At 47.0% G+C, this 26,402-nt stretch overlaps 2 protein-coding genes across 2 annotated transcripts in view; one reads left to right on the plus strand and one right to left on the minus strand.

Moving 5' to 3' along the window:
• The window catches only part of CCDC146 (coiled-coil domain containing 146), a gene marked incomplete at its 5' end in the record, with an annotated part of 66,709 nt that extends 52,535 nt beyond the window's left edge, over positions 1-14,174 (plus strand). Inside the window, 6 exons of the mRNA XM_010156170.1 lie at positions 1,410-1,634; positions 2,061-2,289; positions 9,380-9,508; positions 11,020-11,157; positions 12,605-12,853; positions 13,971-14,174. Coding sequence (XP_010154472.1) covers positions 1,410-1,634; positions 2,061-2,289; positions 9,380-9,508; positions 11,020-11,157; positions 12,605-12,853; positions 13,971-14,174 — 1,174 coding nt within the window. The remainder of the gene's footprint in view (positions 1-1,409; positions 1,635-2,060; positions 2,290-9,379; positions 9,509-11,019; positions 11,158-12,604; positions 12,854-13,970) is intronic.
• A 1,682-nt stretch (positions 14,175-15,856) lies between these two features.
• GSAP (gamma-secretase activating protein) overlaps positions 15,857-26,402 on the minus strand; it is a gene marked incomplete at its 5' end in the record, with an annotated part of 20,885 nt that continues 10,339 nt past the window's right edge. The window contains 7 exons of the mRNA XM_010156172.1: positions 15,857-15,957; positions 17,015-17,108; positions 17,243-17,347; positions 19,926-19,987; positions 21,138-21,257; positions 22,349-22,443; positions 22,963-23,033. Coding sequence (XP_010154474.1) covers positions 15,857-15,957; positions 17,015-17,108; positions 17,243-17,347; positions 19,926-19,987; positions 21,138-21,257; positions 22,349-22,443; positions 22,963-23,033 — 648 coding nt within the window. The remainder of the gene's footprint in view (positions 15,958-17,014; positions 17,109-17,242; positions 17,348-19,925; positions 19,988-21,137; positions 21,258-22,348; positions 22,444-22,962; positions 23,034-26,402) is intronic.

Consider the following 26,402-nt stretch of genomic DNA (forward strand, 5'->3'; position numbering starts at 1 on the left):
GAAAAAAAAGGCTAAAGGCAGATCTGCATTGTCTAGAATCAGAAATACCTAATTATTATAGATGACCTTACTCCAGTACAGATCCTACAGACATTTTGATCTCTGCAAACCTAGATTTAAAACTACCAAGAGGCACTGAATTTTTAGTAACTCTTCCCTATGGAAGATACTTTTAATCCCAGTAGTAGACATAGTATCGTAATATCACTGACTTAACTGCAACCTTCACAGGTTGGAGAACACAGACAAAGGTTTTTCAGAAAACATTGAATAACACTCTGCATTTCTGCAGGCTTTCAGCCGGAGAGCTGCTTTCCAAAAGTGTGGTTCAATTCAGTAATCCCCTGTGGAACTAACTCACAAGTGTTCCACAAGTTCCACAAGTGTTCCACAAGTGTTCCAAGTGTTCACTCACAGGCGGGGGGAGAAAACCAGAAGGAAGCTCGCTGCTCCGCACAGGGTAACTCAGCAGTTTAAGGAGGGAGCCCGCGAAGGGCGGCAGGATTTCATCTGCGGTTCTGTACTTTAACAGGAGACTAAGCTTCTCCTTTCACTACCGCTTTTGTATGTTCCCGTGTCTCCCCAGTGCGGATAAAGCAGTGTCTTCATCAAGAAGCGATACTTACCACAATCCGAGTTCCATGTCGTGAGCAAGGGAATGACCTGTGTGGCAACAAGAACCTGTCTTTAAGTGAGGGACCATCAACTAGTGCCAGCAAGGTTACGAGACACAATGAGTTCTGTTCTTCATTTTTATGGGTCTATAACGTAGTCTCCTCGCTAACCTTTGTGATTTTTTTTCTCATCTGTCAAACAGGGAAACTGATAATTTTCTTTCTTGTGTGAATGCTGTGATATGTTGTTTTATAAACAATAAACTTGGAGACTTTTAAATTGCAAGCACAGAATTATTTAAATATCACTCTTTAAATAGAAGGGCAGGATACAGGTTGCCCAGAGAAGCTGTGGATGCCCCATCCCTGGAAGTGTTCAAGGCCAGGCTGGATGAGGCTTTGAGCAACCTGGTCTAGTGGAAGGTGTCCCTGCCCATGGCAGGGGGGTTGGAACTGGATGATCTTTAAGGTCCCTTCCAACCCCAACCAGTCTGTGATTCTATGTTTCTATGATCTCTACACATTAAGACTTTGCACCACAGTTTATGCCTCTGCTCTTGAACTTTATTTCTTATGGCCCCTTGGGCTGCCCGGTGGAGAAGAAAAGCGCTGTAGTGCAGTGCTCCATGTACAGCATTTTTCTTGGGCCGTAATCCAGGTCTCTTCTCTGAACCAGTGTGACATAGAAGGTCCTTTGTGTACTTGAGGAATTAGCTTAAGCTCTGCTTTTAATTGCTGAAATTGCTTTCAAATGGAAAGGACTAAAAATTTTCCTAATTTTCTGGTCTCTTAAAGACAACTGCAGAAGCAGCATCTGAAGAATAAAAATAATACAGCAATTAAAGAGAGCCTCAAAAGTGATTATTACCAATTTGCACGAATCATGCATGAGATGAAAGAAAAGAAAACGCAGCAGTGTCTGGACCTTGAGAGGCTTACCAGGACGGTCACCCGCGTCGAAGAGGAAACCGCGCAGCTACGCAAAAAATACGAGAGGGCTCTTCGGCAACAAAATGAGAGGTATACATGGCAACTTGCTGTAACCTAGGGTTTCCTTTTGACATTCACGAAGCAACGGTTCCTTTCAGCTTGCGAGCGCTCCTAGTTGGGAACACTGCACATACGGTACAAAGATGCAGATGATGTAAAGCTCCCTGATCGTGTTAATCCATTTTTAAACTAATGCTGCAGAAGGCCAGAAGAGCTTTTAAAATTATGAGACCAGAATAATCTTTGCAATTGCTTGTTCGCTGATTTTCACATCAGAATTGTTTTGTTACCTATTTAAAATACTGTCAGAATATTAAAATAATGTTTGCAAAACTTCATACGTTCTCCCAGGTCACTGCTATCTTTCAAGGTCACCAGTTTGGTTCTTGAATGGAATACATTGAGTAGGAGTTGGGTTTTTTTAAATTTCACCTTTTCATTTTGGGCTTATTGCAGTGGTCTTCTGCTCAGAGATCGAGAAGAAGAACTGTGTCTTTTACATGAGAAGATAAACATGCAAGAGCTGTTGTGCAGAAGTGGAGACATTGAGATGCAAGCCATGGATGACAAGATCAGGTTTCTGAAGCTGAAGGTAGCTGAGAAGAAGAGACAGATTAAACTGCGATTCGAAGCCCTCCCAGCGAAGAATGCGCTGGATGCTCATCTGGTGGTGTTTCAGATACAGGTTGGTGGGGAAGGAAGCCTTCTTTTGTTCGCATTAGTCTGTATTTTAAAACTTAAGGTAGTGTCACAGAAAGAAAATGCCCACACATGCAAGGTTTATTAACTTATGAGGTTCACCAATACACCTGTCTAGCAAAGCACCCATGCGTATCTGTGACCTTCCACGCTTATGTGTAACTGATGCATGTTGTTATGCACATACCAATCATTCCTGACTATGGAATCTCAGCTAATCCTCCACTTAGCCTGAAATGTCAGTAAGACTCAGCTGGGGAATGGGAGTCATAAGGAAAAAATGGGAATGTAGCTAAAACTTGTTAAAACTGTATTGATGGGGTAGGTGGAGGGGTGGGAGATGTACTTAGTTCTTCAGATTTCTAAAGTAATGGCTCAGTTCACACTTGACCCTGAGCCTACTCTGGAAACTCTGCTGCCTACAATGATATAATCCACATATATTTTTTTCTACACAACAACAGTGTAAGTTTTAGTTCCAGTTACAACATGACATTAAACAACTACCAAACTGCAGTGCTGGGGACATTCTTTCCCCGCTTTCTGAAACGTCTCATTTTCTTCTGACCTTATCTCCAGATGGTAATTTTTTCCATACATACTGTTAGTGCCTGCACAAAATCGTAAATTAGGGTGTACCAGTGCCTTTCGTAACTGCATCGATGGGAGCTGTGACTCACTCCTAAATAGTGCTTGCACTTTTCTGTTCCTTCTGGTCTTTCAAGAGATGATGAGCTCTGCCAGAAGAGTAAGGTCTTGTACAGTTCCCCCGAGAACCTCACAGGGCCCTTACAGATTGAAATGATGAAGAGAGGGAGTGTGAGAACATGATACACTGAAGAAAACATAGAAACATTTTCAGGTAAGATTTAGAATGAGGCTGAGAGTTACTGAGACAAATGCAGATGATTTCTGTGAACCAAGAGAGTCAGTCATGAAACACTGATCTTTTTGTTCTGCATTCCTAGAACTTTCTCCTCTGTGACAATGGCTCATGTCAAGCCTGAAGTCACCATTTAAGGGAGGCTGTTGGTACAGGTGCTTTGATTCTTTTCACATTACTGACATTAAATTCAGAAGTAGGAAGATACAGTTTATTGTGATATTACACAGAGTAGTCTTAGTTAATATTGCCAAGTCAAAGATTTTCCAGTGCACAATGGCAAATAACTAGTTATCAGCTTTTTAAATGGAACTAGATCCTGGGGTCACTGAATACGACAGATTCAAACTGGCTGTTCACGCAGCCATCGCTTGACGCTCAACCACCCAATGCATTAATACTTTTTCTCCCGCTGCCAATAGTCATTATGTCTAGTGAGAAATCATTTGGGTTTATTTCCATGATTTAATTAAAAGCCATAAGCCCAAATCTGAATGCCTGTGTTGGTGGCCTTATTCAGAATGCCAATTCCTGTAGTGATTACAGATTTGGCCCTGTGGTGAAATCCGACTCGGCATCTGCTCGGTTACGATGTGCAAAGGATCTTGTGATAATGATCATTTACACAAGACTTTCACGTGGTGACCACAGATCAAAATCCCTTGTGCTGTCTGTGAAACCAGCTTCTGACACCAAGCTGAAATCTGAAGAGGTGGTGGCAGGGGCACCCTTTGGACTACCATTTGTCTGCCTTTCAATCAGATGATCAGGAAAGTTCAGAGAGAGGTTCAGTCCACCACAGGACTACGAAGCTGTGATTTCTACCAGAGGCCTCCCACGCTGCAGACTCTAAATCTAGTTTCCCACTTCTCTCAGATTTTATTTCCCCGTCCTGTTGTGACCTTGTGTAGGAGCCAGCATACTGAAATCTGTGTGTTAGGAGCCCGCAGAACAAATTACCTAGCTAAGTGAACAAGGTCTCTTTACTAATGGAAAGAGTCGAGTGTCTTTGGCTCCAGAGGGAGATCCTGATAACCTTACTTACGGAACACAGTATTCCTTTGGGAGGTCTTTATTCTCAAGGTGCCTACCTCTCCCTGTCGGTTGTATAGGAAACTTTGAGGCATGCAGGAAGGATGCTATACAAGGCTTCTCCATTCCAAATACAGTTTAGACCATCTGAATTAGCCAGGCTAAATCCTGCACCTGCACTCCTTATATTTTATTCTTCCCTTTTTCCTACCCTTCCTGCCTCTTTAAATCTTGGGTATTCTTCAGGCTTTGTCATCTCATCTGTCCTATTTCCCTCCTCTCCTGCATTTCCCAACCTTCCCATCACCCCAGAACTTCTTTCCTTCTTCCCCCTCCACGGGTGAATTAAACTTTCTATATGGAATGCTGAATGGCTTTCCAACAACAGATATACATCACTGCTAGTACTTCAGATGAGTAAGAGAGATGTGAAAGAAAAGCAAGATTCAGTCTCACAAACCAGAAAAGACACCAGTGCTGCTTGTTTGCATTTGACTGAGGTATTTTGACTCTTCAGAGTTTGAATCTAAGTCCCGCGTATCCTCAGCAGATGCTTTAAGTGGCACTAAGTAGCTGTTTTGAGATGGGGCAGCTATCTCCTAGAGATGTACCTCTTGGAACGGAGGGATGAACGAGTGCCTCGTATTCAGACGGCTGCAGAAACAGACCCTGTGTCTTGGTGGCTGCAGGACCCACTGGGAAGGGGAAAAGCACAGCTCAGGGCTGTGTGCCAGTTGAGGAAGAATTTCACGTGGGTCTCTTGTATTCCACGCGAGCTGCTTAATCATCAAACCGACACCTGTTCCACCCAAACGCTCTCCAGCACTAGCGACGTATTTCCACCAAAGAGCAAAACATCAGTGAACAGGTTTTAGCTAATAAAATACTCTGACGCAATACCAGACCTCTCTGAAGTGCGTGCTAGCAACGAGGAGTAGGTATTCTTGCTGCTATCAGTGTAAGGCATTAAAAATACTTACTTCCTTTATCTGACAAAAAAACAACCTGTTGGGATTCTAAGGTGGTTTTCCTTGGGCACAAAGCGATGTAACTTTTAATTGGGACTGCACATCAAAGGACGGGTCCTGCTGACTGAAATGACCCATGAAAACTAATCTGCCTTCATGCATCAGTGAGAAATACTCAGCATTAATCATTAATTAGTCCAACACGTAGACCTGCTGAGCTGTCAAGATGCTGAAGATGGGCCTTTCGTGCCTCAGAGTTCAGCTAACATACAGAGACCAAGGGGTTTTGAGGCATTTGGCATTGACATTTGTCCGCGTTTTAACACAACCCCATGAAAATTTCCGGAGTACAGCTTCGCAGTCACAAGAAAACAGGGCTGGTAGAGAGAGGGAGAGATTGTCTAGGCAGTCCTGCTCCCACTCCAGCATCAGACTGCAGGCCATTCCCAAGAGGGCTGAGCTGTGCTTTCAACCCACCGCTGGGCAAATCCCGTTTCTCCAGCAAGCTATCCCAGTGCTTTCTTAGCAGTGGAAAGATTTTCTTAACCTTTCGCCTGGCTCTGCCCTGCTGCAGCGTAAGCCCGCTGATTTCTGTTCTGCACGCCGGGGACATGGCGGACAGACCCCATTCCTCTCTGCAGCAACGTTTCATGTTACTGGAAGGCAGTTACACGTGTCCCTCTCCCGGCCCTCTGCTAGCCTACACGGCCTTGTTTCTCCCCATCAGCCCTGGCACTCTTTTTTTTTTGCCTTTTATTTCTGGCAGCACGGTCTTTACCTTCCTTGAGGGGCACTGTCTGGTAGCACTGGCTGAGACAAAAAGGATGCATTCAGGCATCTCGTAGGTTTTGTTCCTGCTTATGGGTCCAGGTGCGACGGTGACACACCGGTTCGTGTTCACGGAAGGGTATGCAACAACCAGACTCGTTTTTTAATGACATGATATCTGATCAGTTGACCTCGATTCTGTATTTCTGCCGGTAATTATTTCTGCCTACATGTAGCACCTCGCATTTGTTATTGAATATTACCTCTTTTGTTCAAATCGAGGCAAGTTTGAATTTGGATCTTCTCCAAGAAGTATTTGCAGTCTCTCTGAACTTAACCTCGTTCTATTTAGGCAGTACTTACATTTTCACCAAGACTCCATTTCCTTACCTTCTGTATGAGACTGTCATAGAAGAACGTATCAAGGCTACGTGAAAATCAGGATTATACGACACCTACCGTTGGTCATCCACCCATCTGTTCAACTGTCACAGTGGGAAACTGGGCTGGTTTGGCATTGCTAAACACACCCGTGTTGCTGTTATCCATACCCTTTTTTCCTTTTCTAGCCACCTACAAAGAAACCTTAATGATTTGTTCCAGATTTACTGTTCGGAAAGTGAAGATAACTATAGTTCTCCAGCTCCTTTCCCCCCATTTTTAAAAACAACTATGATATTTGCCCTTTTCTAGTGTTCACCTGCTTTCTGTGAGATTCCCAAAATAGGTACCACACCTCCACTCTTCCAGACCTTCTATCTAGGCACGTGTTCCCTCCCATCTGCTCATCCATCAGCGATTCCTCTTGACTCATCACAATCAAACGCAGCAAAGCCCCTCTTGTAGGGCCTTTTCCTATCCCCTGTATCAAATCCGCTCCAAGAAAGAAGGGGTTTCTCTTTGGTCTGAAGACTCAGAATCTCTTAGAACTGAGATGAAGTCTTGTTCAAGGAAAACACTACAAATCTGTGGAAAATAAAGGAGCCTCTGGGCACATCACTTGGGCAGACACAGAAGTGTGGTTGGCTCAAAATGTGCTGTTTTCTGTACCTGTGGATTAGCCTGCACCTAACACTCCCAGTTCACACTGCATTTAAGAGTAGGTGTAGTACTTAAGAGTAGTGTGAAACTTAGAGTGGATTTTTTCTGGCTTGGAGGATGGTTTTGCTGCAGTAGTCCTTCTTTAAACCGACTATTCAGCCCTGCAAGATCTTGCTAGGTGAGCTGTCCCTAATCTCATTAAGGTATCACTGCTTCCAACAAGGCATTTTCAGCCGAGTTAGCAGTTAAAAAATTTGTCCCCAGATAGGAAATATCACTGGAAGCATACCTGGATCCTGTTGTTTGTGCTAGGCCTGCTCTTACATTCTTCCGCTCCGTGTATTATTGGGCTTGATTTTTAGTTCTTTATAACAAAAATAACTATTTCAGTGCCTAGTTACGCTCTGAATGGCACTCCTTTTAAACCAAATTGTGATTTGACATGGAAATGGTTCATTACAGTTATGTAAGGTTTTTACTTTGCCTGCTCTCAGACAGCGTGGGGAACAAAGAGCTGCGTGACGCTCTACTTACCAGAAAAAAAAGCGATTAAGACAAGTGTTCTGGTAATGTTCTGTAATAACCTAAAAAGATCTGTCAGTTTTCCCTTTTCCAGTTAAATGTAACTTGTTAACTTCCAGTGAACAAAGCCCATCCCGGTAGCAACATCTGAACATTTACTTTGTCTTTTTGCTGACTGTTCCTAACTTTAAAAGCCAGTGAGGGCTTATTTCCTTCATGACAGCACCGCCTCCAACTGATGGTCAGCGCTTACAGCAACTTGCTTGGGTCCTGTTACGTCCGAGCCCGTAGAGGAAGGTGGGAGTGACCATGTGCTGAGGGATGGCCAGGTGCACGTCGAAGCACCGAGCCCCACCGCTGTCAGTCCCGTCAGTCCAAACATGAAGAAATGGTGCCGGTCGCTCCTTCAGCGAGCATTTATTTGTGTGAAACACGGGTGTCCGTCTAGCCTGTTCTGGGAAGCCTCATTCCCTGGGAAGGTCTCACATCAGAAAGGTCAGGGAACACCTGCCTCTGTGGGTGCCTGGAGAACTGCATCGCGTAGCGTCACCACTGGGTCACTTCAGGACAGGTGCCTGGGAACTCCAACGTAGAAAACTCGGGTGCCGGTAGGGATCAGACCGTGAGGGCGAACCAGCGAGGAAGCGGGACTTGCAGGCTTCGCTTGCAACGAACCGTCAGGCACTCGCATCGTCCCACATCCCTGAATGATTCTGCGTGTCAAAGAGAAGATTGTAGGGAATAAAGGAAGACTATCCACCCCAAACATCTGGTGTGTTCCTGGGGATAACAAAAGAAGCCTGAGGAGAAGGCAGCAGGTGGGACTCAATTTCTGGCAGATAGCAGGGTTTGCTTCCATCTGCAACTGTCATGCTGTTGTCTCCTTAAAAAAAAAGGAAAAAAAGGCAGGCTGGTAATCCTTTGTATTCCCACCCCCACCTCTGCCCCTTGTCCCTCAGCACTGAGTCAGCCTGAGGCTCCAGGGTGTCAGGCTGGGATGTGCTCCCACGTGGAGTGGTGGGCACTGCTCCTGCTGCTGGAGGCACCTCCTGGGACGGGCTGCACTGACCCAGTGGGGAGAAGGACGTGGACACCAGTAGGGGCTCCCACCCTTCAGGACGGAGCCGGAGCTGTGGCAGGTCTTGGCTCCCCAGCCCCAGTGGCTGCTCCTGCTGCCAGCGGCTGCGGAGGGCCCTGAGCCCATCCCGCTATCGCCCACGGGACGCAATTTCGTACGAGCCACTCACAGCTTTTCATCCCAGCCACCAGAAGCTGGAGGAGGTATCGGGCCTGGGGCAGCCTTTCTCTAACTTCCCAAACACGTTCAGAAGGTAAAAATCATCTTCTAGTCCAGGGCTCCTGGTGTGATATCTGGTGCCTCTTCCACGCAGCTGCATGGCTTATACCCAATTCCAGGTGGTTGTGTTGCATGTGGAGAAGGAGTCAAGGGAACAAGCCTTCAGGGCACTTAAACCCTTAATAAGATGATTCTGATGTCTGTGCCTGGCAGGGATGACCTTCTGTGACACAACCTGCCGCCTTTCAAATTCCTGTTCGTTAGCGATAGGACAGGAGATTGACGTACGTCCCCCTCTGGTTTCGCAGGGAAACGCTGTCCCGGTGTTTGACCAGCACAGTTTTCCATAGTCCTACACCACCCAGGCATCCCAAATGTCTCCCAGCAAGGCTGGAGTCTTGCTTCCAAGCCCAGGAGTTGGCAGTGCAGCCACCCCAGCCACTTCAGCGCGGTTCTCCTGCGTAAATGGGGGACACGGACACCTTCCACCTCTGGTCATGTCATAATAACGCAGATTTTGCCTTCTTGTCTGCAACAAATAACCACCGTGGCTTTTTGTCTGCAGTATTCCCAGTGCAAGGACAGGATTAAACGGATGGAGGAAATCTTCGCCGACCCCACAAAGGAGAGTAGAAAGCGAGAACTGGGAGGGAAGGACCCATCTCCACCAGAGCTGCTAAAGAAGATAGAGCAGGTAACACCACTTGTGTCAAAGCTCTCCTGCTGGCATCACCTCCGTTAGGGACAGCAAGCAGAACCTTTTATTTTCTAAACGAGCTTTCCGTAGGAGGGATTAAAATGATTGCGATGGCCAATGGGAACTCCAGCTCAGTGTCTGCTGTCCGGGGCAGGTGGAGGCGGGCCAGTTTGGCTTCTCCCAGCAGCGGCTGGAGAAGGGGAGCTGTGCGTGACACACCTGGCTGCTCGGCATCCTCTGCTCGCTGGCCCGCTCGCATCGCGGGCACCGCAGTGCAGACCCTCCCGCTTCACCCCGGGAAGGCGCAGGAAGGCGCCGGAGGGACAGCAATGCAGAGTGACAGCCTGCTAACAGACGGTGTCCTTCACGGGTGCCTGGGCAGGAGGGCGCTCTGCACAGCCAAGCAGCCTACAGCACAGCCCGCTATTACCAACCCACATTCAGAAGCCGGGTTTCTTGGGAGTCATAAGTTTAAGTGTTCTCCTTCCATCTCCTCGTGGTTTTAAATTCCCCTTGGTTGCACAGTATTTTCTTTTTTAGTCTTAGCAGCCTATACTTTCAAGTATTTTTTAGTAGTGTGAGGGAAAAGGTATTATTTAAAGCAAGAGCTGAAACCTTCTCATTATGCTGTGACTCAAGGAACCAGAAGGTTGTTTTTTTTTTTTTAAAAAAAAAAGTACTGTGTCCAGCTGTGGAGACCTCAACATCAGAAGGATAGAGACTGGTTGGAGCGAGTCCAGAGGGACACGAGGATGCTCAGAGGGCTGGAGCACCTCTCCTATGATGAAAGGCTGCAAGAATTGGGCTTGTTCAGCCTGGAGAAGAGAAGGCTCTGGGGAGACCTTATTGCAGCCTTCCAGTACCTGAAGGGGCTACAAGGGAGCTGAGGGGGACTTTTTACAAGGGCCTGTAGTGACAGGACAAGGGGGAACGGGGTTAAATTGAAAGTGGGGAGGGTTAGATTAGATATCAGGAAGAAGTTCTTCCCGGAGAGGGTGGGGAGGCACTGGAACAGGTTGCCCAGAGAAGCTGTGGATGCCCCATCCCTGGAAGTGTTCAAGGCCAGGCTGGATGAGGCTTTGAGCAACCTGGTCTAGTGGAAGGTGTCCCTGCCCATGGCAGGGGGGTTGGAACTAGATGATCTTTAAGGGGCCTTCCAACCCAAACCATCCTATGATTCTATTAAAAAAAAAACCAACAAAAAGACACTGGGAAAAACCTGTTGTTTCAAGAACATCAGAACAAGGCAGCATAATGTTGTTGTAAACCCCTGCCCAGAAGGGCCTGGTCTGATGTGGAAGAACCGTACAACTGACTGACAGTAACACACTGAAGCTTTAGTTGGATAATTGGCAGAGACTTTGAATAATTTGAGCAAACGGGTGGTGAAGTGATTATTTATGGTTGTTCACAGGTTTTACTCCAGCAGCTCTCAAAGCAATCACAGTGACACCTTGTGTTGCACTTTCCCCTCTCATTTTCCTACTCCCCATATGCTCTTATGGCAGCTAGAAGCAGAGCTGGTGCAGAAGGAGGAGAAGCTGCTGGAGACAGATTTTCTCTACAAGCACGTATCCCGACTGACGGAGAGAGCCCGTGCCAGGGCAGAGAACGGGAAGCGGGACACGCTGCTGTTAGCTAAAAGGGTAAGGCGGCTCTCGCACGCTCTGCTAGGTGGGCTATACAGAATGAAGCGATACCTGGGCAAGGGGTGAGATGACTCACTTGCAAATTACTGAACTCGTGGATGAGAATACTGACAGGCAAATCATACGTTAGCCTTCAGACATTCCAGACCTGTAGTTATAACGGCACTATAGACACAGCATTAAGGGAGCCTATGTTGGTTTTGAAAGAAAGCTGCGTCACAAACAGCACCTTTCACCAAAATACAGGATTAGTTATTTCTCGGGCTGAGTGCTTAGAAACTTGGGAGGATCCTCCATTTGTGCGTGTGTGACTAACAGCTCTTCCACGATGGATAAAAAGAAATAAGGGAGAGCCAGGTAAGTTTTATATCCCTCCAACACAGGAAAAGATAAACTTGGTACCTGGCTCAAAGTTTCTTTGTTACGTAGGTAGGGAGAACCAGACGGGAAAGCAGAATCATTTTCAGTGCAGTTACTCTGATGTATTTATAGCCATTCTCTTTTAACTGCCAGTGGTGCTGCCTGGGGAAGAGCAACCCCCACCTCCTTAATAAGCCAGCCCCACAGAGAGCAGAGCTGAGTGAACGACAGAAAACACCTGCAAAGTAATGTAAAACAAGGCCAGGGTTGAGGTTTTCTTCAGGCGTTAGGTTTGGCACTCAGAAAGGCTTCAAACAAAACACACCTTTATAGCAAAACTTTAGTTTTCCACAGGCAGAGAAATAACGTGGCCGTTACTGGGTTTGTGAAATCCTCGCCATGGGCTGATAAACTACTGTAAAAGCGGCAGCATGCCAAAGTCACATTCGAGTGCTCCCCATTGCCCATGAGTCCCTTAATAAGAGTATTTGAGTTTTGTTGGGTTTTTTTGTTTAAATCCTCTCCAGTCAGAGTCAAGGCTTCCTCTCCCATTCCTTTTCTGCTCATCCCCCTGCCAAGGATAACTTCCCAGCCCACAGCATCTACATTATCACTCAATTCTCTTGTGAGGACGGGCCTTATTACGCTTTTATTACGAGGTTAATTAGGCACAAGGTCAATCGGCACCTGTCCTTGAGGGCAATGGGAGTTCCTGCTCAGCTCAAAAGGGCAGGAGGCAATTACAGACTGGCCGTTCTATCCCTTGTGCTGGAGTAAACGCGAGCTGCCAGTCCCTGTGCCTCCCAGTTCCTGTGCCTCCCGGGTCCTGTACCTCCCCGTTGCTGGAGTAAACGCGAGCTGCCAGTCCCTGTGCCTCCCAGTTCCTGTGCCTCCCGGTTCCTGTACCTCCCAGTGTGCAAAAACACACGGCCTGTTTCGTTACGTCATTTCCAAGTAAGGAACTATTTTTTAAAACAGGGTCAAGCTGGGCTTGTTTCCACGTGCTCAGTAGGTACCTAACCGTCAGGCCCAGTGCGTGTGTAAAGGGAAGCCCTAACTAAACCGTAGTTGTTGCTCGCTCCAGACTAACGAACTGCAGAAGAAGGTAAAGGACAGAACCCGGAAGATGATGGCTCTTGTTGCAGAGCTGTCCATGAAGCAAGCCCTTGCCAGTAAACTCCAGCAGGAAATGAGGGACAAGGAGCAACTTTTGATGACTGTTTCGTCAAGGATAGATCAAGGCCTTCCCCCACCCAAGGAAACAGAAAACGAATGGCTGAAGGTGTTACACAACGAGAAGATGCAAAAAGAAGCAGCTGAAGCCAGAGCTAAAGTAAGTGTTTGCCCTGCGCTGCAATTAGGTCTTCAGCCCCATCCCCTCACTGCTCCAGCCTGTCTTTCCAACAGAGCAGTGCTGGCTCAGCGCCGCACCGCTCCATTACCACACGGAGCGCCAGGAGTCGGGGGAGATGTTGGTACAGACAGAGACAGGTACTGAAGGGCTACACTGCGGGCCGGGGGAGTTGGAACTGCCGTCAGGCACACCGCTTAGGAGTGGTCTTTGAACCTTAAGGAGAGAACACGTTACGCTAAAAGGAAGACGTACCCTTGATTATTGAAGTAATTTGTGTGACCATGTTTCGGGATGATGGGCTAGACAGCCACCTGGAAAAGCGTCGCTTTCCATTTGATTTCTGCTAAAGCCGCAGAAGGTGGAGTGCGGGTTGGGGGAAAATAAAGTTAGCATCCTCCACATCCCAGATCAGATCAGAAGCAGCAAGAAATCAGATTGCTAGGCAAGACAGTGTGGGGAGGCAGGGCAGCACAGAAGTTGTATAAAAGGAGATGCGTATGCCGAGGGAACCCTTGCTGACAGGAATTACCTTTGCTGGACGAGGGCATCAGTGAACCACTCCAAGGGAATCTGAAAGGCGCACAAAGCTGGGAGAGAAATGCACTGTGCATACACTTAGAGAACTTGAAGTCACGCAGAAGTGATGTCGTGAAACTGGTTTAGAATAAGAAACTTCTCCTCATGCTATGACTCAGTTCCCTTTCAGCGCGGCAGATACGAGCTCACAGCAGTAGCTGTGTTCAGAACAGCGTAAACACAGACACGTTGTGAAGCATCAGAACAATTGTCCCATTCCTGCGCTGTTCTGTGCGTATTCATTACTGCTTTTAAAAGTTCATCTAATCTATTTTCTTCCCAAACAACAAATGCATTATTGGCTCAAACCCCGTAGTGTTGGAAAGGACAAACTCGCATCTCCGTGGTCAGTAACTCACGCTTTCCTTTCACTGAGCGAGCGCTACCCCTCTGGGTTTCCAGCTTGCTAAGGATGAGGCTAACGGCGTTTCCTTTGTCAGGCATTCTGCTCGCTGCCTCGGGAGGGTACCAAGCGTCAGAGCATGTGGTAAGTTGGTGATGAAAAGGTGTCTCTTTACAGCACGCTGCAGAAGAGGAACAAGCTGCAGCGCCCGGCTGCATCCACACAACCGCCGAGCAACGCCCAACCGCCTACATCCCAGATGACGGATACAGTCTCCCAGTGCCGCGGCCCTACGGCGCTCTGGCTCCTTTCAAACCAAGCGAACCTGGTGCGAATATGAGACATTTCAGAAAACCTATTGTAAAGCCTACTGAAATCTGAACAGGCGGCACCTACAGGGGAGGCCGTTACTGGTTGCTGAATCTCAAGGGCCGACAGCGTCTACACTGTGCTGAAGGCATGCCTGTTAGTGTTTAGCCAAATCCCATACTGAAAACAAAGCAGTAGGTAATGCCAGAAGCAGAGCTAAATAGTCAGCAGTACAAGTTCCCTTCTCCTAGCCAGGAGGAGCCTGGTATCCCAAATGCAGTGCAGTACTTCAACATGTTAAGAAAAATGAGCTTTTCTTTTTTCCAGGTGAAGTTTTATTGTATCTGATTATACTCTGGAATAAATTTCATTAAAAAGAAAAGGTCAGAAAAATCTTCTCTTGTTATTACTGTAATACGAACCAAGTCCCAGCTGCTTATGCAAAGGCACTGACACAGTTTTCTGCAGCCCGGGGCTGGAGTTTACGCTTGCTGGTCAAATTTTAATTTTACTGAGAAAAGCACTCCTTCCCTCCACGCAGCTACTGCGAAAGCTGAAGCTCTGCTCCGCTGGCGGCGATGACGGGAACGGCCATGAACATGCAGAGTCACTCCTGAGGACAGGATCTTTTTATTTCATTGGTTAGGAACAGGAAGCATCAGTGGAAACTGCTCAGAGTATCAGAGGTTGTCACTGAAAGCCTCCAAAATATGTCTAATTGTCAACGAGTTTCACTAGTTTCATGGTCTGAAAGTCTGACAGAGTGTTTTGAAATCCAGTAAAGACTGGGGAAATCCTCCTTGTCAGAACTTAGGATTTTCTCTGCATAGTGAACCACTATTGCTGCTTTAAATTAATGTCACAGTTCAGAACTTAAAGGCAAACCCCACCCTATACAACAGAGGTCCAGTTATACAAAAATAAAAGTTGAAAATGAAAGAAAACCAACATCCATCATCTCTTTTTGCAGCTGAGGTTTGAGATGTAACCATAAAAGTTGTGAGTAAAGGATGATGTGGAACTCTGTCCCAGCCACAGTTAACCTTTGAAAGAACCCTTTTCCTTGTCCTGTATTGCCCGTGATGTACCATACAAATCTTAAAGAAAACAGACCAACAAAACCCCGTCACATGCACTTTAAAGAGATTGTATTTTGCGTTAAATACAAACCCGAACATGTCGGAGCCCAACACCAGAGGCAGGAGTAACAGCTGGCCACCCCAAGGAATGACGACATCGCTACTGATGCGTTACATCCCGCAACCGAGCCGTGACTTGCTGTTCTCACCTGCTTTACATAAACACACCAAGAACTACTTTCACTCACCTAACCGAGTAACGGTTACCGCATTCTTGGGAGTGCACAATCCAACTGGATTACCGCTTTCAGGACTGTCTATCTTGTTAAATTAATGGACATGAACACCAATTTTCACAGCATGTTTTGGTACCTGCTGTAGTTCCACCCCCTGGACCCATGAAAAAATGAAACCACAGGCATCTTCTGTCGGAAACCTGGGTTTGTGTCAGATGAATTTCTCTAGAAGTCAGTGATTTCAGCCTTAATACGTTGCACCAAACAATACTTTGAGCAGCTTACGTCACTAACGGTGGCTACACAAAACTGCACATTATTTGGGAAACAAGAGGACATTTAAGTTTAAAACAAACACAAAGAGAAATTGGTTGCACGTTCTGTGTGAATGCTGTTACGTACGAGTGCCAGGGCCAGCGGCCTTCAACAGCGTGTTGGTTCAGGAATATTTGAGGCCCAAAAGCGTCACCGTGTGTCTGAGTGCTGTTTCCTCCACAAATCTTATATTAACATGGTCTTGTCGTTCGTATGGACGAACATCTAGAAAAACAGGAGGGAAAGTCAGTGATTACGAAACCATAAGTGGTGCCCTACACTTCTCCTGCAGTCTATGAACAGCTTCACCTGCAGCACTGAAAGATAAGGTAAGAGATGGAACTGGTTTCGTTTACACAAAATACCTACAGCCTCTCGTGGCAGCATTTGGATGCGTTCCGATGCTCCCCCTGCCAGGGGGATGGCAGTACATGACCGACCATCTCGGGAGCCCACAACGGATTCCCACACTGATTCTACGCTGGCGGTGCAGAACTCGGTTGAAGCACAGTGCCCGTGTGGGTGCCAGCACACAGAACGGACCGGGGCACACCCTCACATGCTTCTGTACGGCTTAACTCTTCTTCCTCCCCAAATGGGATGACACCCATACATGGACAATCCTGGCTCAGCCTTCAGGCCCTTACCCTGGCTTCATTTTGATATTAGCGGAGGCACAGCCAGCAGTGCTAAAGAGTGTAACGCTTCCCTTCACACACCTTGCCTTTTCACTGGAATCTCAAATCTTCAGATCCCCAGGTTCGCTGTATGACACACGTGCCCTAACCAATCTGAGTTTCATTCCAAAAAAAAGGAACAGCACTGAAGTAAAAAATGCCTGTTACTTCAGAGCACCTCCTAACCTGGGCACGCTTTTCTGAGGCGTAAGATCCGATTTTGGTTGCCTTTTAACCACCATACTGCATAAATATATTCAAATATAAAATGGAAGATGTAACTGTGTAATGGAACAAGCCTTTCTCCCCATCTGAACACGGAGCAACAGCTACCACCACGCTGTACATGACTCGTGCTCCATCATGCCTGTTCTGAAACACGCAGGTTTGCCAGTCGGACGCCGCACACGGAGGATGTGGAGGAAAGGATGTGCAGTGACAAAGGGCCCCGACAAGTCCCATCAGCAGAAGGATGACCAAACCTACAAGTCCAGACACCACTGGAGTTTTAGAACTCAGTTGTGTCCGTACAGTCTGGATACAGCTGCGTGTGAGCATCTAAGAGTAACAGTTCCAGGTCTTCCGAAGTACGGATTTAGTGTTACCTTGATTCTCTATCTCTGCCAGCATATTAGTCAGGTAGTTGAGTGGCAAAAACTCCAGAGGGACGGAGAGTCTCTCAGGGACAGGCCTGCTGCACTGTAAAGGAGAATAATTCAGGTCAGTTCACAAAGTCGCAAGGTACCAAGTTTCAGTGTGCAACAGTCCACAGAAAGGTCAGGAATCTCAGATCCATCAACACAAGAGATTACAAAAGGCCTACGTGCTCTTACCTGCCCGTTCCCCAGCTTCTCAAACAAAAGCTTCACATAGTTCCGTGCAATGAAGTTAGCATTTATGGGGTGATTCCAAAACTGGCGGACCTTTTGACCAAGAGCCTGATAAACAAACAAAAAAAACCCCAAAACCTTGAGAACATGAACATAGGCCACTGGAAACTTAGGAGGGGTAAAGGAGGAAAAAACCCGAATCAAAGTCCAGGCGCTTTGCTTTCAGACACTGATGAAAGACGCCAAGATGTCATTTTTAGCCACAGAGCCTTCCTTTCAGAGCCAGTAACTGAGACTCTGATATGCTCCCCAAAGGTGGGAAACAATCAAACCTTTGCCACTCAGTACCCACTGAGCTGCTCACCCAGGCTCTTCCAATCGTCTGTCCCACTAATTTTGTCCAGTCTGCACACATAATTAAATGTTTAAGCTTAAAATGACCTTTTATCCTTTCCTGTGACTCTCTGGTTTAAATCCATTCTCCCAAATAACAACCCAGGTGCCCCTTTCCTCGATGCTGCCTTCAGCACCGGGCTTGTCTCGGGCTCAGCCTACGGAACCTCTCCAAGCAGAATGCCGACAAGGAGCGAGACTGGGAACTGAATTTGCATCCCATTAGTTAGTACATTGCCCTGGGAACTGGTAACATTGATTCACATCCCCAAGGGCAAGAGAGATTCACACACAGATGTCCCAAAGCTTCCAATCGTAATCACTAAGCAAATAAATCCGGACACACTGGGAAAAGTTCCACCTTCTGCTATTTTCCCAACTGAGAACTCTTTTTTTGCCCCCTCGCTTTCAGCTGTACTGCAGTACAGTTTACTGAAAGAGTTCATTTAGGAAACACTGGACAATTTCAGTGGTGCTTCAATACTTGCTTCTGATGCAGCTGAAGTCATCTAGTGACTGCAACCTGCTCAAAATAGTCCGAGTCACCCCAGTGTCCTTTTTGGCAAACAAACTATCCTCCCCATTTTTCCCCAAAGCTCTAAAGAGACAGGGAATGGCGCTGAGTCTGCTGTGCGTAACTGGCAGCACACGCCCCCTGAAGCCCCCCCAGCTCAGCCCCTCTGCCAAAGCTCAGTTGGAACGGGGCTCCCCACCCACCAGACCTGGGGCTGACGGCGCAGGGAGGCCCCCGTGCTGACCCAGCTCACCAACCCGTGCCCACAACAAGATAGAGAGGACAAAGAACGCCCTGTGGAGTTCTCCTTCCCCACCCCTCCCCAAAACTGCTGCCCAATAAAGAAGCCCTTGTTAGAGGAAAACCGACGCGGCGTTTCTGGCCCTCTGAACGACACGTAACAGCCCGCAGTGAACAGACAGTACACAATTTATGTTGAGAAAAGCCTGTTTCACAGCAAGGCACTCCCCAAGGGGGATCCCTGGTTTCCCTCTGCTCGCTGAGATGTGGGGCTTCCTCTGCACTAAGGACAAAAGGGCAAAGGAGACGTCGGTCTCCCATTCTGTTGGAACTTCCAGCGGGATATCAGTAACTAGATCCAGCGTGTGGCTACAACAGCCACTTACCAGAGGGCGAGGCTGGTGGATTTTACAGAGAGGGAGCTCTTGTAATTTAATCCCTGCCACAAGGTTGTGGGATGATCAGATTTTACAGCTTTTACTGCACTGGCTTTTGAACACATTTGACAAAATGAGTAAAATGAAACAGAGGTCACAACTGAGAAAGGCATCTGTGGATGCTAAAAAAACCCCCACAAACAACAACAAAAAGACACACCAAAAAGATCCTCTTTAAACCCCATAAAACTGCTATTGTTATATGCAGATGAGCACCCAGCAGAACAGTGTCAGTCTTGTCTATACCTGCGAGGGACGGGATGCACTGTAAAACACTAGGGACAACACTAATTTATCAGGGTACACAACAGGCCATGAACAACAGATGCAGAACCTGGTGAGACACACCCGCAGGTCCTGAGGGTCTAAGTAAGCCACTATCCATCATATTCGAGAAGTCGTGGCGGTCTGGTGAAGTTCCCGCTGACTAGAAAAGGCGAAACATAACCCCCATCTTTAAAAAGGGAAAAAGTAAGAGCCAAGGAACTACAGGCCACTCAGTCTCACCTCTGTGCCTGGGAAGATCATGGAGCAGATCCTCCTGGAAAGCATGCTAAGGCACATGGAGAATGAGGAGGTGCTTGGCGACAGGCAACATGGCTTCACCAAGGGCAGATGGTGCCTGACGAATATGGCGGCCTTCTACGATAGCACCTTCCAGTACCTGAAGGGGACTTTTTACAAGGGCCTGTAGTGACAGGACAAGGGGTAACGGGTTTAAATTGAAAGTGGGGAGGTTTAGATTGGGTATCAGGAAGAAGTTCTTCACGGAGAGGGTGGTGAGGCACTGGAACAGGTTGCCCAGAGAAGCTGTGGGTGCCCCATCCCTGGAAGTGTTCAAGGCCAGGCTGGATGAGGCTTTGAGCAACCTGGTCTAGTGGAAGGTGTCCCTGCCCATGGCAGGGGGGGTGGAACTAGATGGTCTTTAAGGTCCCTTCCAATCCAAACCATTCTGTGATTCTGTGGAAGTGTGGGGATTCAGGTTACAGCTGTGATTCACACAGGGCACAGCTAAGTCTTCCACTGGCTTGATCCTATCCACGGGGAGGAATTTCCTATAGATTCCAAAATCCAAGACATTACATCCAAAGTTGTTAGTTACCTCAGGAAGCCTCATGACAATACTCAGCTTCAGCTTTTCATTCTCCTCAGTGTCACCCAGATCTACAAGAGAATGGAAAAAAAACCCAAACAAACATCACCAATCAGTGGTAACCACATCGCTAAGACTTTTAACTTTCACTTAAGGCATTCTGAATAAATACAATCTCTGCAATTAAGTGAAAATTTTAACTTTAAGTAAGGGCTATTAGAAGTGTAATGTATGTTTACACTGTTTATATAGATACATTTCTATGTATCTGTATGTAACTTCACCATTTCTTGTAACAATTTAGACAGTAATCAAAACATGTTTTGACTAGACAGAACTCCCCATCTGTATAATATTTCATGTACCAACACCAAACAGACTAATACTGCACATCATCTTCCTTTGCTAGAACGCTGGAGAAGTAGCATGTTGCAAGGGAAGGTGGTTGCAGCTGTGATGAAATGAGTTACTGAAGGAGAGGCGGTGCTGCTGTATCCCAGGAAACTTACACTACAGTTCTCTCCTCCTCCCTTCCAAAAGGCAGTTAACATGGGTGGGAGGCTAACTCTGCCTGCAGCTGCCAATTTGCCTCACTCCCTGTTTCGTTCTGAAGCCTTGGGCCCCTCTTGATGACTATTTCAGTTCAAACAGAACCAATTTTAACTCCCATCTTCATGTAACCTTATGGTCTATTTAGAAGACATTCACAATCTCAGTATTTACTAAAAATATTGGGATATTGGGTCAGGTAGGCTTTTGGTACTTATTTTGAATTTTTACTTGCTAGCACTGAGTTTCTAGCCATTTGCCAATCCCAGTACTAGGATTATCTTGTTCCAAACATAAAGCAAAAGCTCGGGACTGGATAGCAGACTGACTTCCTTACACAGAGGTGTGCACTTCCATGGAATGACAGAAATCCCTCAACAAATTCTATGCTGATCTTTAGCATTCATTTTTCTAAGAAGTCCCAAGTGGAAAAATTGTCATTTCAGATTCTCCCCCAGTAGATACTTCTTAGTCTATTATGGTAAGGCTGAATCGTACAGCCTGAGCCCTCATTTTCCCCTTTCAGCTGGGCAATGCCATCAGCTACAGCCCCCACTGAAAAAGCACTCTGGAAGAAGAACTGCATCCCCTGGGCAGTGAATCCCGGGTCTGAGTTGGATCACTCCCAGCTAGCTGGCTGGCAGCAGATGACACACACGAAACTCACTGTACCTTTCAGCAGTTTCCCAACACATGTTTCTGTCAAGTGCAAGACTCCACTATCAATGTAGTGCAGGAGGGTGTGCAGAGGGAGACATCGAACACCAAGCCCCAAGTGCAGAGTGTGAAAACCTATGAGAGAGAGACAAACTTGTCTGGTACAACAATGTATTTTTTTTCTATGTCTGTATTAGAGACTGGCATTAGAAACACTCTCCTTAACTTGTGACTGTTTCTAGTTGGTGAGGAAGTCACTTTTGATAAAGTCATGGAGTCTTATTTAGGCATCCTTTATGTCCTCTCAATTTCAGTCCTGTCAGAAAGAGGAAAGCCAGTGGGACTGGAAACAGTCATTATAGTCATACACAGTCACTAAACATCTCCAAGCTCTTGCCTTATACCTGAATTGTTCCATGAATTTGTCTTCTATCTTCCTCTTTCCTCCTAATTAATCAAAACCTGAGGCCTCACCACCCTCGGTGTGTGGCAGCCACCTACACATTCCCACAGGCAGAATTAAGACTTCAGTTTCTCGGTTACCATCAGCCAGATGATGGTTGTTATCACGTGACACCGTGATACATCAGCATCAGCATCTGACCTCCCACAGCGTAAGTCTGAGGGATAACCTCATATCTCAAACGGTTTCAAAGACTGAAGACAGATGAGGACATATAAACTGGAAAGATTCAAACAGAATCAGAAAGCATTCATATGTTGAGAAAAGAAATAAGCAAGTGCTTTGAAAAGACTCTAAGCGATTATGAGCGAAATGGAAGTCTGCTATCACGATCAGCTCTTCCACCAAGGCTGGAGGTAACCCTCTCAGGGTAGAACTGAAAGATTAACAGAGCAACAGCATGAGGAAAAAACACTCCTTTTTAACAGTATTTTCCCTTGTAGCCCTTGACACTGAAGCCCAGCTGTCTAAGAAAAATATAGAAATGAAAGAAGTCTAAATTTTCTTTCCAAGCTAGGACTACGCACAAGCATTCCACCAGAAGCTGAAAACAGAGAACTCAATTTCTGGTTTGTCGTCTCCATTTCTAGTAACTACTCAGCTTTGTTTCATTTCACTTGCACATGTTTATGGACACTCCTCCCCTCTGAACTGTCTGGAACAGACTTCAATAATGCCAAAGCTAACTCGACACAGGTGCTTGCAGCTAGTGCTCTTCTGCAGCACAGTTCTCACAACTACAACAGCAAAGCATGGGACTTACCAGGAGGTAAAGGCATGCACATGCCATTTGCAGCTTCCAAAATCCGACTCATGATGTGGAACACCGCAAACTCTCTTGCACTTCCTCTCTCATCGCTGTATTTAACAAAGGAGCAACATATTAGGAACCCGAGATGCCCACACTCCCCTGGAGATACGGTCAATTTGTTGTACCACGTGCGTGCTAAACGCATGGATTTTGGGTGAATTGCCATGGATGACACCTTGCTTACTTAGGTGTCTGTCACCCAGCAGCACTGGCTGTTTGGTGCTGACACACACAAAGTCTCTGTGCTGCCCCCTTTCTCTTACCCCACTGCTGTGCATTTACAAGTCTCCCAGCAGTAGCTGCTATCAACAGCAAAAGGGGAAACACTCTGAGTGCTGGTGTAAGTGACGTGGCTTTTACAGCTGTTCCACACCCACTGCCCAGCTTAAGACCACTTTGAGCTCAGCCATAAAACTGCCTCTATGATGACTACTGAGGGTGGCTTGGAGAGGGCCAGGACATGGCAGTCAGATCGACAGTCACGGCAGAATAAGTGCTGAAGACCAAAATTCCCGTGCCCGTATTTTAAAAGGGAGGCTGACAACTTCAACAGGTAACTTGCTCACAAGCAGAAGATGCAGGAATGAAGCTGGTATCTCCTCCAAACTTCTTTCATTATTTGATGTACCAGATTCAGCTAAAACAAAAGAAAGAAAAGACTGAATGATTCCAGGAGCCTGCGTAGAGCAGGCCCTTGGCCTTCATTCATTTCACACATCAGTTTATGTTAAAAACTTCACATAAGACTCTTACTAAAACTTCAGTACTAATCTTTTCTCTCTACGGCCTTAAAATGTAACACTGACTAAAATTTGAATTGTAAGTGAATTGCCTTATTCCAGAAGTTTAAGTGCTTCCAGCTCATCAAAGCATTGCGCAAGTCATACAGCATCTTCACACACCGTGCTGCTTGGGGATCAACTGCTCTCACGCTCTTGCATCAAACGCTGAGAGGTCTGTTTGCCACCAAAGCAAAACCTCTATGTCCAAGTGGCTGAGCATTTGGCAAGGAAAGGTCCTGAGGGCCCAGACAAAACTGGATGATGCTGGAGACAGTGGATTATACTCAGTTTGCAGAAAAAAGCCTGCAGGAGGAAACACAAACCTACTCCTGGCTAGAAGGAACGATGAAACAAGCCTCTCCTCCTCTAATGAATTTCCTTTCTGACCATAGTGAAGTACAACAATCCCTTGGCCCACGTTGTTGCTCCTTGGCGCTCCCAGGCCGACCCCCAGTACAGAATGGAGCCTACAAAAGCCACAAGCCCTGTTGTCACTTGGCCTTCTAAGCTGCTGCAGCTGGAGAGAAACCACGCATGGAAGAGTTGAAATAACTTCCTCTAGCCGGCCCCTCACAACCGTCACGTGTAACCACTTCCGCAGCTCAGCAGCAGGACGGAGACTTCCTCCACGCCTTTTATCTCTGGGCCTCAAATCAATCAACCCCAGGAAACAAGTCTGAGCCCCGCTTTGCAGAGGTGTCACGAGACATTACAAACCCTTTTCCCCCAAGGATGGCCAGAATCCAGGAATCCTTGTTCCCACTTTATTTTCTCCTCATAGGTTCTGCCCCTCCAACCTCTAACTTGTCACAGGCTCTGAGCAAGAGAGAAAGAGGACACTCAGGAGAAGCTCACAGGCAAAGGCCAGAACAGAAACATTGGCCTCCAGGAATGCTCCACAGAGCACCCTCCTCGGTACCTTGGCCAAGGTACCTCTACAAGGCAGCGCCTTTTCCGTCCACCATTCCCTCCAGCCCTGCACAGCTCCCACATGCAGAATAACCACCTAATACTTTCCATCTTCAGCCTTTCTGGATGCACTGGAAAGCTGCAGTTTAATCTCTGGAGTATGGCAAGTTTTCTCCGCTCGTTTTCCAGGAAATGAGCGATTTCCAGTTTTCAGAGAAGAGTCACAGGAACCACACCTGCTGCCAGAATGACTTTCATCTCCGGCCAGCACACAGGGTGCAGTTAAGGCCCCTGCATTGGGAGCTACAGCTGGATCTGAACATCCATGTTGAGGTGAAGGGAAGCTTCTTACAAACTCCAGAGTCACCTCTTATTATCTGTGCAACAAAAATCGTTTTCATGCCTATGATACTCCAGAATCAACACTCCTTCCTTAATACAGCAAACTGCACAGCTTTCACAGGGCACAGACAGGCATCAACTTAAGCCAGTGTCAACCCAGCTGTCACAACGCACTCAAATACACGCACGCTTGTGACAACACCCTCGCCCACAGCGCTGCTCACTTCGGAGATCAGCCACAACGGACACCGTGGACAATACGCACAGAAAGAGAAGCCACGCCTCAAACATTTGTCAGTATACAACACACAGCACAACATGCGGGAGAGAAAGCAAACATCATCCGTTTCACAGCGGCACAACAGGCAGCTTCCGCTCCAAGGCTAGCGCCGGGTCTCTGGGGTAACCAAGTTAAGAGCTAAACCCACACCTTCACGGCAAAGCCACCTGTCATTTGGTAACAAGGAGGTACAGTATGAGGTCTTTCTGGGCAAATATCAGAAGCCTTTTCCCTCCGAGTGCTCTGAACTAGAGGTCTAAACATGATCGGCAGCGGGACAGTGCATGCAGCAGGGCCTCAACTGACATTTCAGTGCTGTCTTGGAACATCTGCACTTCCAGGCAAAGGTGCTGAGATTGGGAAACACAAGTGCTGAGCTCCTGTGGCTGTTTCTACAGGAAAGACACGGAAGCAGCCAAAGAAAAGAATTGGGAGCAAAGGAGAAAAAGCATTAAGATAGGATCTTGCTGTCTTCCAGAATCCCCCCTGTGCAGGGAATACAAGGCGATCCTCCTCCTTCCCAGGAAACTGAAATCCAAATGGAGCCTGTCTTCTGTTCCCCCGCAGCTGAGACCACATCAGGTGACAGCTCAACACAGCCATCAGCCAAAAAGGTGCAGCCACTGTGGTGACTTTCAGAGAAACACCACCAGCCTATTCTGGTCTGTCTCCTTGTGCCACAGGCTGGCTGTTCGCTCTGCCGCCTCTTCCACTTGCTGTCAGGGCAGCAAACGTCACGCTGCCTCTGTCAGTTACTTCCCCTCTTCCCTGCCCTGCTGAAATGAAAAGGAGAGAAGCAGATACTGAGCAAAGCTAAGATAAAGAGCTTGGAGAGAGGAGAGAATACGGACATACAGACGATTGCTGCAGGCTGGGTGGCTTGTGAACTGGTAAGCAGCATGCTCAGGCCCTGCAGACTGCCTCGGCAAAGCAGGGAATTCCCACTGAGACCTTCCACTCACACTTCCCCAAATTACTTCTCTGTATACAGATGGACACAGCCCTCTGACAGCACCGAGACACCAGCTCCAGGCGGTCGTTAGAGAACTGTTAACGCTCGCGTGTCTTGGCTACTTCGACATCAGCTGAGCCTTGTTCTCTGCCACTCCTTCCCTCCTGAATGTAACGAGATAGTATTTTATAAAGCAGACAAGCAAATGATTTTGTCTCTTCCTGTTTCATTATCTCAGCTACATGCTGCTGATGCTACAGAAAACTGTTGGAAGAATCAAAACAATTCATTCCCCTAAAGAACTTCCAAACATCTAAGATACAGAGTTTTAAGATTTAAGAGTTTCTGACTAGGATGAGAAGAAACCCAAGGCTAACAATGAAATATTTTCTAAAGATTTCCAAACGGCACCTACGATCATGGAATCATTAGGTTGGAAAATATCTTTAAGATCACCAAGTCCAACCGTTAACCCAACACTACCAAGTCCACTACTAAACCATGTCCCCAAGTGCCTCGTCCACGTGTCTCAAATACCTCCAGGGATGGTGATTCCACCACTGCCCTGGGCAGCCTGTTCCAGTGCCTGCCAACCCTTTCAGTGAAGACATTTTTCCTAATATCCAATCTAAACCTCCCCTGGTGCAACTTGAGGCCATTTCCTCTTGTCCTATCCCTTGTCACCTGGAAGAAGAGACCAACCCCCACCTCTCTGCACCCTCCTTTCAGGTAGCTGTAGAG

This window comes from Eurypyga helias, unplaced genomic scaffold (genome assembly GCF_000690775.1).
Source record: "Eurypyga helias isolate BGI_N326 unplaced genomic scaffold, ASM69077v1 scaffold11427, whole genome shotgun sequence".
In the NCBI taxonomy this organism is placed as follows: Eukaryota; Metazoa; Chordata; class Aves; order Eurypygiformes; family Eurypygidae; genus Eurypyga; species Eurypyga helias.